The sequence below is a fragment of the Sphaeramia orbicularis genome, chromosome 9 (assembly GCF_902148855.1).
Source record: "Sphaeramia orbicularis chromosome 9, fSphaOr1.1, whole genome shotgun sequence".
Classification (NCBI taxonomy): domain Eukaryota; kingdom Metazoa; phylum Chordata; class Actinopteri; order Kurtiformes; family Apogonidae; genus Sphaeramia; species Sphaeramia orbicularis.
The window spans coordinates 55,256,851-55,270,751 of NC_043965.1; the positions used below are offsets into that span (position 1 = coordinate 55,256,851).

At 40.9% G+C, this 13,901-nt stretch overlaps 1 protein-coding gene across 2 annotated transcripts; it reads left to right on the plus strand.

Moving 5' to 3' along the window:
* The first annotated feature begins 2,284 nt into the window (after positions 1-2,284).
* Positions 2,285-11,332, plus strand: LOC115425627 (eukaryotic translation initiation factor 4 gamma-like). Of its 2 annotated transcripts, XM_030143284.1 has the most exons (3): positions 2,285-2,341; positions 9,014-10,812; positions 11,047-11,057. In XM_030143284.1, exon 2 carries the CDS (start codon positions 9,021-9,023, stop codon positions 10,791-10,793), a length of 1,773 nt encoding a protein of 590 aa, XP_029999144.1. In that variant the 5' UTR covers positions 2,285-2,341; positions 9,014-9,020; the 3' UTR covers positions 10,794-10,812; positions 11,047-11,057. The 2 variants fall into 2 exon arrangements, with proteins under 2 accessions (XP_029999144.1, XP_029999143.1); XM_030143283.1 differs by having other exon boundaries at positions 9,014-11,332.
* The last annotated feature ends 2,569 nt before the right edge of the window (positions 11,333-13,901 follow it).

Below are 13,901 nucleotides of genomic sequence, written 5' to 3' on the forward strand. Positions count from 1 at the left end.
ACAGAAGAAGAAGAAGAGTTTATGACAGAAAACAGCTGGAGTGAGAGGAGACTGACAGGACAACAGCTGAAAGAAGAGAGAAGAGAGAGGAGGAGGAAGAGGAAGAGAGGAAGAGTTTACACTGGGAACAGCAGACTGAACAGATGTAGGTTTGATCAGTCCAGAACACCTTCTTCCAGTCTTCAGTGGTCTTCAGTAGTCTTCAGTAGCCCTCTTCCAGTCTGAAGTAGTCTTCAGTAGTCTTCTTCCAGTCTTAGGTAGTCTGCAGTAGTCTTCAGTAGTCCTCTTCCAGTCTGAAGAAGTCTTCAGTAGTCTTCTTCCAGTCTTCAGTAGTCTTCAGTAGTCCTCTTCCAGTCTTAAGTAGTCTTCAGTAGTCTTCAGTAGTCCTCTTCCAGTCTGAAGAAGTCTTCAGTAGTCTTCTTCCAGTCTTAGGTAGTCTGCAGTAGTCTTCCTCCAGTCTTCAGTAGTCTTCAGTAGTCTTCTTCTAGTCTTCAGTAGTCTTCAGTAGTCCTCTTCCAGTCTTAAGTAGTCTTTAGTAGTCTTCAGTAGTCCTCTTCCAGTCTGAAGAAGTCTTCAGTAGTCTTCTTCCAGTCTTAGGTAGTCTTCAGTAGTCTTCTTCCAGTCTTAGGTAGTCTTCAGTAGTCTTCTTCCAGTCTTCAGTAGTCTTCTGCCAGTCTTCAGTAGTCCACTGGTGCTGTTTCATGGCCCAGACAAGCCTCTGTTTCTTATTCTGAAGTCTCAGCAATGGATTTAACTGCAACTGGACCCATCAAACCTGTAACTGGAAGTCTACAAATATAAGTACTACCAGTGGATATACTACTACTACTACAAATACAAGTACTACCAGTGGATATACTACTACTACTACTACAAATACAAGTACTACCAGTGGATATACTACTACTACTACAAATACAAGTACTACCAGTGGATATACTACTACTACAAATACAAGTACTACCAGTGGATATACTACTACTACAAATACAAGTACTACCAGTGGATATACTACTACTACAAATACAAGTACTAACAGTGGATATACTACTACTACAAATACAAGAACTACCAGTGGATATACTACTACTACAAATACAAGTACTAACAATGGATATACTATTACTACAAATCCAAGAACTACCAGTGGATATACTACTACTATAAATACAAATACTACCAGTGGATATACTACTACTACAAATCCAAGAACTACCAGTGGATATACTACTACTACAAATACAAGTACTACCAGTGGATATACTACTACTACAAATACAAGTACTAACAATGGATATACTATTACTATAAGTACTAGTATTACTTCTACTTCTTCTTCCTCCTCCTCCTCTTCTTCATCTTCTTCTTCTTTTACCTCTTCTCCTCCTTCTTCTTCTCCTTCTTCTTCTCCTCCTTCTTCTTCTACTTCTTTTACTTCTTCATCTTCTTTTTCTTCTTCTTCTTCCTCTTTTACCTCTTCTCCTCCTCCTTCTTCTTCTACTTCTTTTACTTCTTCTTTTTCTTCTTCTTCTTCCTCTTTTACCTCTTCTCCTCCTTCTTCTTCCTCTTTTACCTCTTCTCCTCCTTCTTCTTCCTCTTTTACATCTCCTCCTTCTTCTTCTCCTTCTTCTTCTACTTCTTTTACTTCTTCTTCTTCTTCTTTTTCTTCTTCTTCCTCTTTTACCTCTTCTCCTCCTTCTTCTTCCTCTTTTACCTCTTCTCCTCCTTCTTCTTCCTCTTTTACATCTCCTCCTTCTTCTTCTCCTTCTTCTTCTACTTCTTTTACTTCTTCTTCTTTTTCTTCTTCTTCCTCTTTTACATCTTCTCCTCCTTCTTCTCCTCCTCCTTCTTCTCCTTCTTCTCCTCCTCCTTCTTCTCCTTCTTCTTCTCCTTCTTCTTCTCCCCCTTCTTCTCCTTCTTCTTCATATGAGCTTGAGCCTGACCATACACACCTGAACCTTAAACCATCACAGCTGAATGCCTGTGAATGTTCCTTCCTTATTGTGAACCTAATGCAAACAAACTGTCAGCCTTGAAAACACATGTTCTACTCGTGGGGCTCCAGGAAGTCACACATATATGTTCTGAATCTGTTCAGGGTCTAGGTCGGCCAAAGTAATTAATCACTTGTGGCATTGTTTCAGATTTATTTGCATTTTAGACACTGCTGCTAATGTGTTTCATGACGAGCTAAACAAAGTATTTGTGTGGATTAGTGTGTGAGTGTGTGTCTTAAAGGGCAGGGGAGGGGGCTATTTTTATCCCAGAGTGGTCTGACAGAAATAGTCTAGACAGTGATCTTTAAAGCGAACCGAAAGGCAGAGTTGTTGAAGCTCAGACGGTTAGTATGCAGCTGTACTTATTCAGTTTTTAACTGCTTCGATCTGTTGTTTTGTGTTAATGATGTTTCCTTTTAGGAGTTTTCACCTCAAATGTCTGTTTGTTTCCATTTTGTAGTGTCACTAACACACTCGTATCACTGTGTCACCTTGATTATGCACAGACTACTTGGTGCTCGTGAAACTGAATGCTGATAAAGAATTCTCAGCTGACGGGCTCTTTAAGTAACATCTAAATCTTTGACCTATTTGTTTTTCTGTACTGTTCACAGGCACTCTCGGAAAAAAATACTTGTCTTTCAGCATACAGTATGAAAAAGATTTGAAACAGAGTATTTGCTGTTTTCTGTCTGGTTCAATTTTTTGGATCTGCCACGGTGTTCAAATTAATGATGATACAAAAAGAGGATGATGGGAATGTTTGTACAGTGATTTAGCAAATATTAGACAGAAGATTCAGTCAGACAGGTGGATTCAAATAAACTGTAACAATACTCACTTTACTGATAGACTTTACAGTGCATGTATTTAGTCTTCATCAGTCAATCAGATTTTATTTATAATGTCACATCACAACAAAAGTTATCTCATGACACTTCACATTTAGAGCTGGAATAAACCAGATTCTTAAACCAATTTACAGACACCAACAGAATCCTCCAGAAGTGAACACTTGGAGACAGTAGAAGGAAAAATGACTTTTAACGGGTAGAAACCTGGAGTAGGCTTCGACTCTGGAGGATGGACCACTGACATGAGCAGATAAGGGGTTAAAGAGAGAGGGATAAAGGAAGAGAGAGAGAGAGAGAGAGATCACATGAGGGGGAGACATGGACACAGCCTATGCTTCTTTAACCTGTGTTTATTTAATGTCTGTTAGTTATTTGGTAAAATGGTAAATAAGCATTTAAAGTCTGTTTAAAGGTTCCATATGTAAACTTTGCACATGCAGTAGTACTTGTGTGAAATTGGTTTTGGAGTCCATGAACATTTATTTTTATTTATTTAATCTTTATTAATCCAGGTAAATTAGTTGAGAACTGATTCTCATTTCCAATAACGACCTGACCAAGAGGCAGCGCACAAACACAATGAGTGGCAGCACGGGTTGGCTGTACAAACGACAGAACAGATAAAATACACAACAAACAAACAAGATGGACAGTGGAACCCATCACAATGACATCTAACAAATAGGAAAGCTACAAACAGGTGCAGTGGTCCAGAAGTGGATCTGTCACTGATCTTTGAAACGACGACAGCAGTTTGAATGAGGGGAGTTTGAAGGATCGATGCAAAGAATTCCAGCCATAAGCGGCAGAAAACTGGAATGACGATTGACCGAGAATGATATGGGCTTTAGGAATGAGGAGGTGAATGAAACCAGAGTACAGGAGGAGTTTGGAATGGTGAGCACAGATAAGGTGGTGTTTCAGCAATAAGGGTGTAGTAGATGTAGAGCAACCAGTGGAATGGCACAGCCCTTTGAGGCAAACATTGTGCTGGTAGTAAAAAAAAAAAACTAACTACACACACACACACACACACATATATATATATATATATATATATATATATGAAGTGTGATGTCACATATTGGTTTATTATGAACTGCTGCTTTAAAGTCACCTGTTTGCATTTTTGCCGTCACTATGTTGTCGGGGTTTTTTTGTTTTGTTTTGTTTTACAGCTGATAGTGACTATATTTGGACAAAAGGGGTGGGGCTGTATATATATTCTTTGTTTAACCAGGGCCTGTATTCCTTAAAATTCTGAGAATCCTCTCTCAGAGCTCCTAATTTAACCTAAAAATTCCTAGCAAGGACTCTGAGCTTAGGAGTGATTCCAGAACACTGTCAGAGAACTCTGAGCAGGAATGGACAGAAAGTCCTATCTAAGTGAGGAGGTGTGGTTGACCCTGTTGCTACGGGCTACAGCTGTGATTGGTTGATCCTAAAAGCTAGAAAAAAACTATACTTTTGGTGATAGTGGGCAAGGGATGGACCCTCAAATCAATAAACTTAATCTTAGAATCTAATCTTATGAAGACTGTGTAATTGTAAATAATATTTCACATAAAAGAAAATATGTTAAATGAATAGTAAGCTATACTTTAAAATTATCCGACAAAATGTGTGAAAAAACTCAGGCCCACTGGCACAGTATTCACATAGTGATAGTTCTATTTATTTGCTCATATTAATTGGCGTGCTGGTAATTTTTGCACTTTCAACTTTCAACATTTCAGCTCAATTTGGTATTAACGAGGGTAAACTGGCTCAGCTTTCATCAGTGTCTGTGATTGCTGAGCGGCCTCAGGTGGTTGTGACCCTGCAGATGGAGGGTTGGGACAGACCCAGGTCATCACTGCTGCACTGGTGCATTTTCCCTGTTGTCAAATCCCTCAGTGTTAAGATGACTTTCATTTGGGGTGGTGTTGCACTGTGGCGTTGGGTTGGAGAAGTAAGAGCATCTGTAATGAGATCAACTACAAACATGTAATTTTGTATTATTTGTAATTTAACGGAATTTTCTCTGTTTATTTTATAGATTTTTCCTGTATTTTTAAGATACAGGAAAATATCAATGAAATGATAAAAATGGACTGTGATTTTACATGACATATGTAAAATAGCACGAAAAAACTGTAAGTAACTAAGTAAGTAAATTTTATTTATAGAGCACTTTTCACAGACAGAGTCACAAAGTGCTTTATCAAATCAAATCAAAATCAAATCAAATTTACAGAAACCCAACAGAATCCTCCAGGAGCAAACACTAGCGACTGGTGACAGTGGAAGGAAAAACGACGTTTAACAGCAGAAACCTGGAGCAGAGCCAGACTCCTGAAGGATGGACGTCTGCCTGGACCAGTTGGGGTTAAAGAGAGAGAGTAAAGGAGGAGAAAAGAGAGAGCGATAGAGATAGAGAGAGACTGGGGGAGAGGGGGGAGGTAGGGGGAGACACATGGGGTACATGTAACACTGTAAAGTAGCAATTTTACATTGTAACTGTAACTGTGAATAACCACAAAATTTCAATTTTTTAAAAGAATTTTTTTTCTTTTTTTCACAGAAAAATACAGTCAAAATACATGTGCAAATGTATCATAATTTCACAAATATTTCTTTTCTATTTATGAGATTAAACTGTTAATTTAAAGTTTAAAACTGAAAAAATAAATAAATAAATAAAACGAGATAAAATTGAGGTGAGGTGTGCATGGGCAGAGAGAGAGAGACGTGGTGGAGCGCCATGAACGGAGTGGTAGCTATGCGAATGCTGCACTGTGCTAAAGTCTGGAGGAAAAGCATGGTTTAATGAACCGTCTTAGTGGATACCAAAGCTAGAGGTCAGTAAAACAGTTACGTTTAAATCCCGTTTTCTTTGGTAGTTCAGACACTGAAGTGAATTGAGGCTAAGCTACCTGCTGCCGCGGCCATGTGGAGCTACAATGGCGGCGCGCTAATGGACTACCATGATGAGGACATCTGGAAGAGTGTTAACAAGTGCGTCTAGTGCACGTGTTTGTCGTGTAGACCGTTCGAAATAGTATAAAAGTTTTACTCCGGCGTGATTCTGTTTAGTCAAGTGTGTAATCACTGCTTGGAGCGCTGATAGTGGAATACCGTCTTCCCCTTGGACTGCCACAAGTGGCGGTGTTATCCCCAGTTCCTGTTTTCCCTCCGACCAGTAGAGGAGCTGGCATCTGTTCTGTGAGTCTGGGGTTAAGTCTGTGATGTGGTTTACCCTGACATCCACTTAACACTCTGGACGGGACTTAGGCAGTTTGTGGGTAACATCAACACACACACACACACACACACACACACCACCATTCACACTGACTGATCCATGGGTATTAGCGCGGTATGAACTGAACTGAACTAAACTAAACTAAAGTGAACTGAACTAAACTAAACTGAACTAAACTAAACCAAACTGAACTGAAGCTGCACTAAAATACACAACTACACACACACCTTTTTGCGCTCGGAGAGGCACTGGACTGCCACCTAGCGCACACACTCACACGTTCACACACACAGCGCTTGACTGAACTGAACTGAACTGAAGCTGCTTCCATTCACACACTTACATACATTTGTGCTTGGAGAGAGAGGACCAGAACTGCTTTCATGTGCATTCTCCATTCACACACACACACACACACACACACACATATTCACAACAAACCCACTCTGTCATTGTGTTAATTGCTCATCAGAATGTTATTTTTTCCTGTTTGAAAGACTTTGAGCGGAATATGTTTTACATTTGTCTTGAGGTGAGAGCTCACGCGGTGAAATTTATCTCAAAAAGTGATTCAAAGGTTGTTCTAAGTGAATGTAGGGTTGTGTATTGAAACTCTGGCTATTTGCAGAAGAGAATATTGTTTTTTTTGTGAATTGTTATTATTATTTTTCTTAAAAAACTGCTTTAGCCTTGTTATTATGGGTTAAAACCTTGCTATTATTTTCATTCATTATTGTGGTAATAAATGTTACCATTTCTTGTTCATAATATTCTGTCTAACTGGGGGTGGGGGCACCTCACCTGTTCAGTTAGATTTGGGAAATAGGGGTGGTGTCAGAGTAGTTCAGCATCCAGCTCTCATACACCATACACCCTTCAGGCTGCCACCAGATGTTAGATATATCCTGAAGCCCTCCTCTCCTCATCTAATCTAAGCTGTGCTAAGGCTAGGCTGCTGGACAGGATACAACCTGCTCATACTCTGGAGCACTGAGGCTTTAGGTATTGGGTAAGGGGGACCCAGATCCCACCTTGCTCACTCCTCCCCAGATGGAAGTAATTAATAACCCCTACAAGGTGGCGGTAAAATCCCGACCACTACACATAACTACAGTGGAGCTTCAGGAAAAAATGTGTATTTTTCAATAAAAAGAAACTCCGAATGTTCAGTTCAGCAAGTGAGTGAGCTTTTAAACAGACCAGGAGTTCTTGGCAGTAAAATCATAAAATCTAAATCTGTGTTTTATTTAAAGTCAGTCACAGAGAACCTAAATAATCCATCAAAGTTCTGGAAAAAAATCCCATCTCTGTCAAATACTAATGCCTTCCTGAAAACATTCTGGTTGACTCAGTTGAATTAAAGGACAAAGCTGCCATTGGGAATCCATTTAAGAAGCACTTTATCAGTGCAGGGTCTGTGTTGAACAGTTCTGATGTAAATACCTCTGCCCCATCCTCTTCCACTCCACGAACAGCTGGAAACCCAGATTTGTTGGATTTTACACCAATTTCAGTTACTCAAGTCCATAAAGCTCTGAAAGACATCAATCACAAGAACTCTGCAGGTCCAGATGACCTGGATCCTGACCTCCTAAGATGGATGCAGACATTGTTGCTGAACCTGTTGCACATATTTTCAATTCCAGTCGTCAATCACATACAGTACCTAGAATTTGGAAATCTGCATTGGTTTGCCCATTTTCTAAAGGTGGAAACCCTTCTGAGTTAAACAACTACCGCCCCATTTCCAAACTTTCAGTCCTGGTTAAGCTCCTTGAAACTCAGGTTAATTTACAGTTGAAACAGTTTTTATCTGATAAAAATATCTTCTGTGAGTTTCGGTCTGGTTTTAGAAGTGGTCATAGTTCTATCACTGCTGCTATGGCCGTGACAAATGATCTGATTGGCTCCTCGGACAGAAAACAGCATTGTGTTGATCTCTCTAAAGCGTTTGACTCAGTGGATCATGAACTACTTCTACACAAACTCAGGAATACTGGCTTTAGCTTAAAAGCTTTTAAATGGCTTAAAAATGACTTACCAGGTTGGACTCAGTGTGTCCAAGCAGAGGCCATAAATCAGACTTTCTTGGTATAACTAAAGGTGTTCCCCAAGGTTCTATGTTGGCTCCTATTTTGTTTTGTACTTTTATAAATGAGTTAGGTAAAGACATTCAAACTAAATTGCGTCTGTATGCTGATGACACAGTCATCTATACATCGGCGCCCTCTGCAGCACAGGCCGTAGAAGAACTCCAGGCTGCATTTCAACTTTTACAAAGAGCTCTAGAGGGTCTAAAATGGGTTTTAAATGCCCAGAAAACAAAGTTTATGATTTTATCAAAAGCTTGCTTGCAAAATTTTGACAATTTAAGAATTTATACATCTGATGGTCCATTGAGATCTGCTGTTCAGATATGCAGAAACCTCCACTTGAAGGAGCCTCTATTCAGTGGATCATGCTTCTTTACATTTCATTTCGAATGCAGAATCTCTGTCACCACTGCATTCTCTGTGACTTAGTGGGCTGGACATCATTAACCATCCGTAGATAACAACACTTTGGAAAAACAACATTTTCCCATCATGCATCATGGTCATGGAATAATCTTCCAAAGACTGTTAAACTACATCCATTCATCTCTGTTAATGATTTTTAAAGTATCATGGAGAATGCAGAATGTCACTGTTTGTCTGGAGTCCATTGTGGTTGAATAGTTGTTTTTGTGTTTTATTGTTCATTGAGTATCATGTATGTGTTTTATGTTGTTTGGACTTTGTATGGCTGACACCGTGGACACGTCTGCCTTGCAAAACAGATTTCTTATCTCAGTGGGACTTCCTGGTTAAATAAAGGTAAAATAAAATTAAAAATCCAGAAACTATAATAATATTTTTCCCCACTTCTTATCTCTGCAGTGCAAAGATGAAACCAGCTGTTGTCACTGTCCTGTGCCTGGTCCTTCTCCTGGTTCAGTGTCATTTTACTCTGGCAAAGGGAAAAGGTAAAGGAGGACTGGCTGGGAAAATATTTGGCTTTAAAAAGCCCCCGAAAACAAAAGATTACACAGATAACAAATCTAAAGTCAATCAGTTCAAGCAAGGAGGGTCCTATCAAGACAGACCTGGGAGTTATCCTAATCAAGGAAGTAACCCCCAGCAACCAGGAGGTTACCCCCGCCAACCAGGGGGTTACCCCCAGCAACCAGGAGGTTACCCCCAGCAACCAGCGGGTTACCCCCAGCAACCAGGAGGTTACCCCCAGCAACCAGCGGGTTACCCCCAGCAACCAGGGGGTTACCCCCAGCAACCAGCAGGTTACCCCCGCCAACCAGGGGGTTACCCCCAGCAACCAGGAGGTTACCCCCAGCAACCAGGGGGTTACCCCCAGCAGCCAGCAGGTTACCCCCGCCAACCAGGGGGTTACCCCCAGCAACCAGGGGGTTACCCCCACCAACCAGGAGGTTACCCCCAGCAACCAGGGGGTTACCCCCACCAACCAGGAGGTTACCCCCAGCAACCAGGGGGTTACCCCCAGCAACCAGGAGGTTACCCCCACCAACCAGGAAGTTACCCCCAGCAACCAGGGGGTTACCCCCACCAACCAGCAGGTTACCCTCAACAGCCAGGATACTCGGCTGGTGGATACCCAGCACCAGGCTCCCCATACTCTGGAAGTTATGGAGGTCATGGTGGCTACGGAAGTTATGGAGCTAATAGAGTATATCCAGGGGGATACATCAATCAAAACCCAAACAATCCAATTTTGAGTCCTCATTATGGCGGCAGCTTTGGGTATGGAGGGTATGGTACTAGAGGTGGCTCTCCATTTTCACAGTCAGTCCATGGAATGGGATACTCTCCATCAGAAAAGTCTAAAGGGTTTGGACGCAGTGCAATGATGGCAGCAGCTGGAGGGGCTGTAGCAGGAATGGCCCTGGGCTATGGTCTAGGAAGGTTTCCTCGGCCCCACTTTGACTTCCATAACCCCCAAGAGGAATACTACTACAACTACTACATGTACAGAAGGTATGGTGTGAAGTCTACTGATGACAATGACTACAGCAGAGACTACAAGTATAGTACACCCCCACAGAACTATGAGACCCACATGAACCTGTGCATGAAAAGGACAGACCTTCTGCCTGCAGAGAACAGACAACAGAAAGACAAGCCAGCTACCACAACAACCACAGCAACAACAACAACCACAGCAGCAGCAGCAATAATAACCACAACAAATGCAACCACTAACACACCTACCACGGTCTCCTCTGACACTGTCAACAACACAACGCAGACTAAGAACAGCCCCACAAATCAAAGCTCAACCTCTGCACCCTCCACTCCTCGCCCTCCAAATCAACCTGAGGCCAGTCCTGTGTCTACAGCTCCAAAGGCTGCTCAGAATTCTGCTGCACATGATGATGATGATGATGAAACCGTCAGCATAGTGCAGATTGGTTACCCAGCCCTCATAGAGCAGATGAAAGTCAGGAGATGCTTGGAGCTCTACATGCTTTACTCTGAAAAGTTTCTGAAGAAAAATATGCCAACCACACCAAAACCACCAAACAAAGCCCCAGGTGCCAGAGGAGGCGTTCAGGGCCTGGAGCTGGGTTTGTCAGGGTTTTTGGGTGTGTTCACCAGTACCGCAGTGATTCTGCTGAATACCAACATGTTTTCTGTACTCCACTAATGCCCCGTGATTAGTGGTTGTCAGTGTTGAATGGAATTTGACTGAATGACATGTAGTCTAAACAGGTGAGGTGCAGTCATCATCAAAAGAAAAAACAAAACAAAACACATAATGATCAAATAAAATACAAGTTGATATTTGTCTGATGATCTGAACTATACACTTCTTTTGCATATGATTTCAATCATTTTGATTATTTTTCAATCTAAAATTATGGAATTGTGGAATTTCTGCATTTCCTGTTCAAATACAGGGAAGAGAGTCATGGTGCAGCAGCAGCAGTGAGCTGAGCCTCAGCTTGGGTTGGTTCATCCAAAACAAACACTGCTGGTGTCCCATACGATTACAGTGTGTTTCTGTCTCTGTGAATACCACCAATAAAATGGTTTCAAACACGGTGATTCTTTGCCCTGACGTTCCATAGTCTGAATAATGTATAAAATATACAGGATGGGGAAGCAAAATTTACAATGAACATTTAGTTGTTTTTTTCTCAGCAGGCACTATGTCAGTTGTTTTGAAACCAAACATATATTGATGTCATAATCATACCTAACACTATTATCCATACCTTTTCAGAAACTTTTGCCCATATGAGTAATCAGGAAAGCAAACGTCAAAGAGTGTGTGATTTGCTGAATGCACTCGTCACACCAAAGGAGATTTCAAAAATAGTTGGAGTGTCCATAAAGACTGTTTATAATGGAAAGAAGAGAATGACTATGAGCAAAACTATTACCAGAAAGTCTGGAAGTGGAGGAAGCAACAAAAAACGTACCAAAGCTTTTATTAAAGCTCTCAAATCCAAAATCCTAAAGGATCCAACCAAATCCATGAGAAAAATGGCAATTGAACTTGAGGTAGACAACAAGACCGTTAGAAATGCAGTAAAATATGATTTGAAGTTAAAATCTTACACAAGAACACCAAAACACTTGTTGACAACAGCAACAAATCCAACTTTAGCAATTTTTGGGAATCATGTTTATGGCCGCCTTCTAGCCCAGATCTAAACCCTCTGGATTCTGCTGTTTGGGGCGTTTTAGAACATGCTCCCAATAGAACATCACACAGCAATGTGGACTTTCTTAAAGATACTATTAAAGAAGAATGGGAGAAGTTGCACCCAAATATTCGAGGAACACTTGCGCAAGTTTCAGGAAGCGTGTGAAGGCAGTTATTGAGAAAGAAGGAGGACACATAGAATAAAAACATTTTCTATTATGGACATTTTCTTGTGGCAAATCAATTCTCATGACTTTCAATAAACTAATTGGTCATACACTGTCTTTCAATCCCTGCCTCAAAATATTGTAAATTTTGCTTCCCCACCCTGTACGTGTGTAACTTGTTCAGTCCATCAGATCAATCATAAAACCACATAAAAAAGGCAGTTAGTGGGTCAGCCAGTACTCCTGCCTCATGACAGAGGGCGCTACTGAGCACACAGGCTCTTCTTGCTAGTGTGCAACTCAAGTGCAGGGATTGGTTTATTTTTCCTTCTGGCCCCGCCTTAATCTCAAGATGGAAGATTACATATCTAACATAATTTGACTGAAAATTTAATTTTGACCTTAAATATGCGTCACGTATGTATCAGAATCAGAATTGCCTATATTGTCATGTGACAGTACAAAGTACATCAAACGAAATTGAGTTCCATGATTAGGGACATGGGGCCGCTGCTCCTAACTGGTGCGCCACCACAGAACCCTTTTCTTCAATAATTGCAGTGAAGAACAAGATAATGCAAAGCACAAATATAAGACATCACAGAGTTTTCACTCAGTGCATGTGGACACATGCTGGAATTTTTTCGTGGATTTGAAAGGAATTTGGGGGAAAGGGTGAAAGGTAAAAGGTAGACAGAAGATGAGATTTGGAGTTTGGGTCAAGGAAATGCATGTATGTGCTATGGAACTGTGGAATGTGTGTGCAACATAAAGAGACTCCAGTGGGTCATTCTGTCCTTGAGTTGGTACCAGTTCTTATCAGTTCACTCCTACTGCTGTCCTGGTCATGGAAGATGTTTGGACTGCAGGGGGAGGAGATTAGAGAAGAATTTCTGCTGCTTCCTCAGCTCCCAGGGGAAAACAATTTAGGCCATGGGGGAAACTGGATTTCTGCATGTACAGGGGTTGGACAAAATAATGGAAACACCTCAAAAAAATCAACAAAATATAATGTAATATGGTGTAGGTCCGCCTTTTGCTGCAATTACAGCCTCAATTCTCCGAGGTATTGATTCATACAACTTGTGAATTGTTTCCAAAGGAATTTTAAGCCATTCTTCAGTTAGAATACCCTCCAACTCTTTTAGAGACGATGGCGGTGGAAACCGACGTCTTACTTGAATCTCTAAAACTGACCATAAATGCTCAATAATGTTGAGGTCTGGGGACTGTGCCGGCCATACGAGATGCTCAACTTCATTAGAATGTTCCTCATGCCATTCTTTAACAATTCTAGCTGTATGGATTGGGGCATTATCATCTTGAGGTGAAGGTGTTTCCATTATTTTGTCCAACCCCTGTATGTATGTGTAAAGAATGATGATTAGATGTGAAACATAACCTGTTAACTGTTACCAGTCAAATGGTGAATCAGATGCTCTTTTGGGTTCATATATTTATAGATCTGACTCTGATCTGACATGAAGCTGCTCACACATCACTGGTCTAAACGGTGGGTTCACTTCATGTGGCAGTAGTGTGCTGGCAGTTCAACTACATTTATATTTACCTAGTGATTAAAGCTACTTTGCTGTTACTGTGCATTTATACACTGAAAGTATAAACTGTAGGCTATGAAAAAATATTGTGTGTTTGAGCTGAAAAAAAAAATCCACATTTCAAAATGAACATTAATCTGTGCATTTTCTTTGATAATTATCAAATAAAGAAGTATCTGTTTACTTGATTATAATCAAGTAAACAGACTTTTGTTCATCGCAACAGAAAATGACATCAATCGACAATATCTACAACATGACTTTTTGAGCCACTCACGCAGCCCTTTACAGTCTTTCCTGTAACTGAAGCCCGTTGAGAACATTCATTTGACCAGTGTGTGGTGCATGTGCACAAGAGCAGGTGCTGCTTACTGTTC

What these genes read in the sequence shown, in the direction of transcription:
- LOC115425627 (XM_030143283.1), top strand. Translation starts at nt 9,021, where the DNA reads ATGAAACCAGCTGTTGTCACTGTCCTGTGCCTGGTCCTTCTCCTGGTT.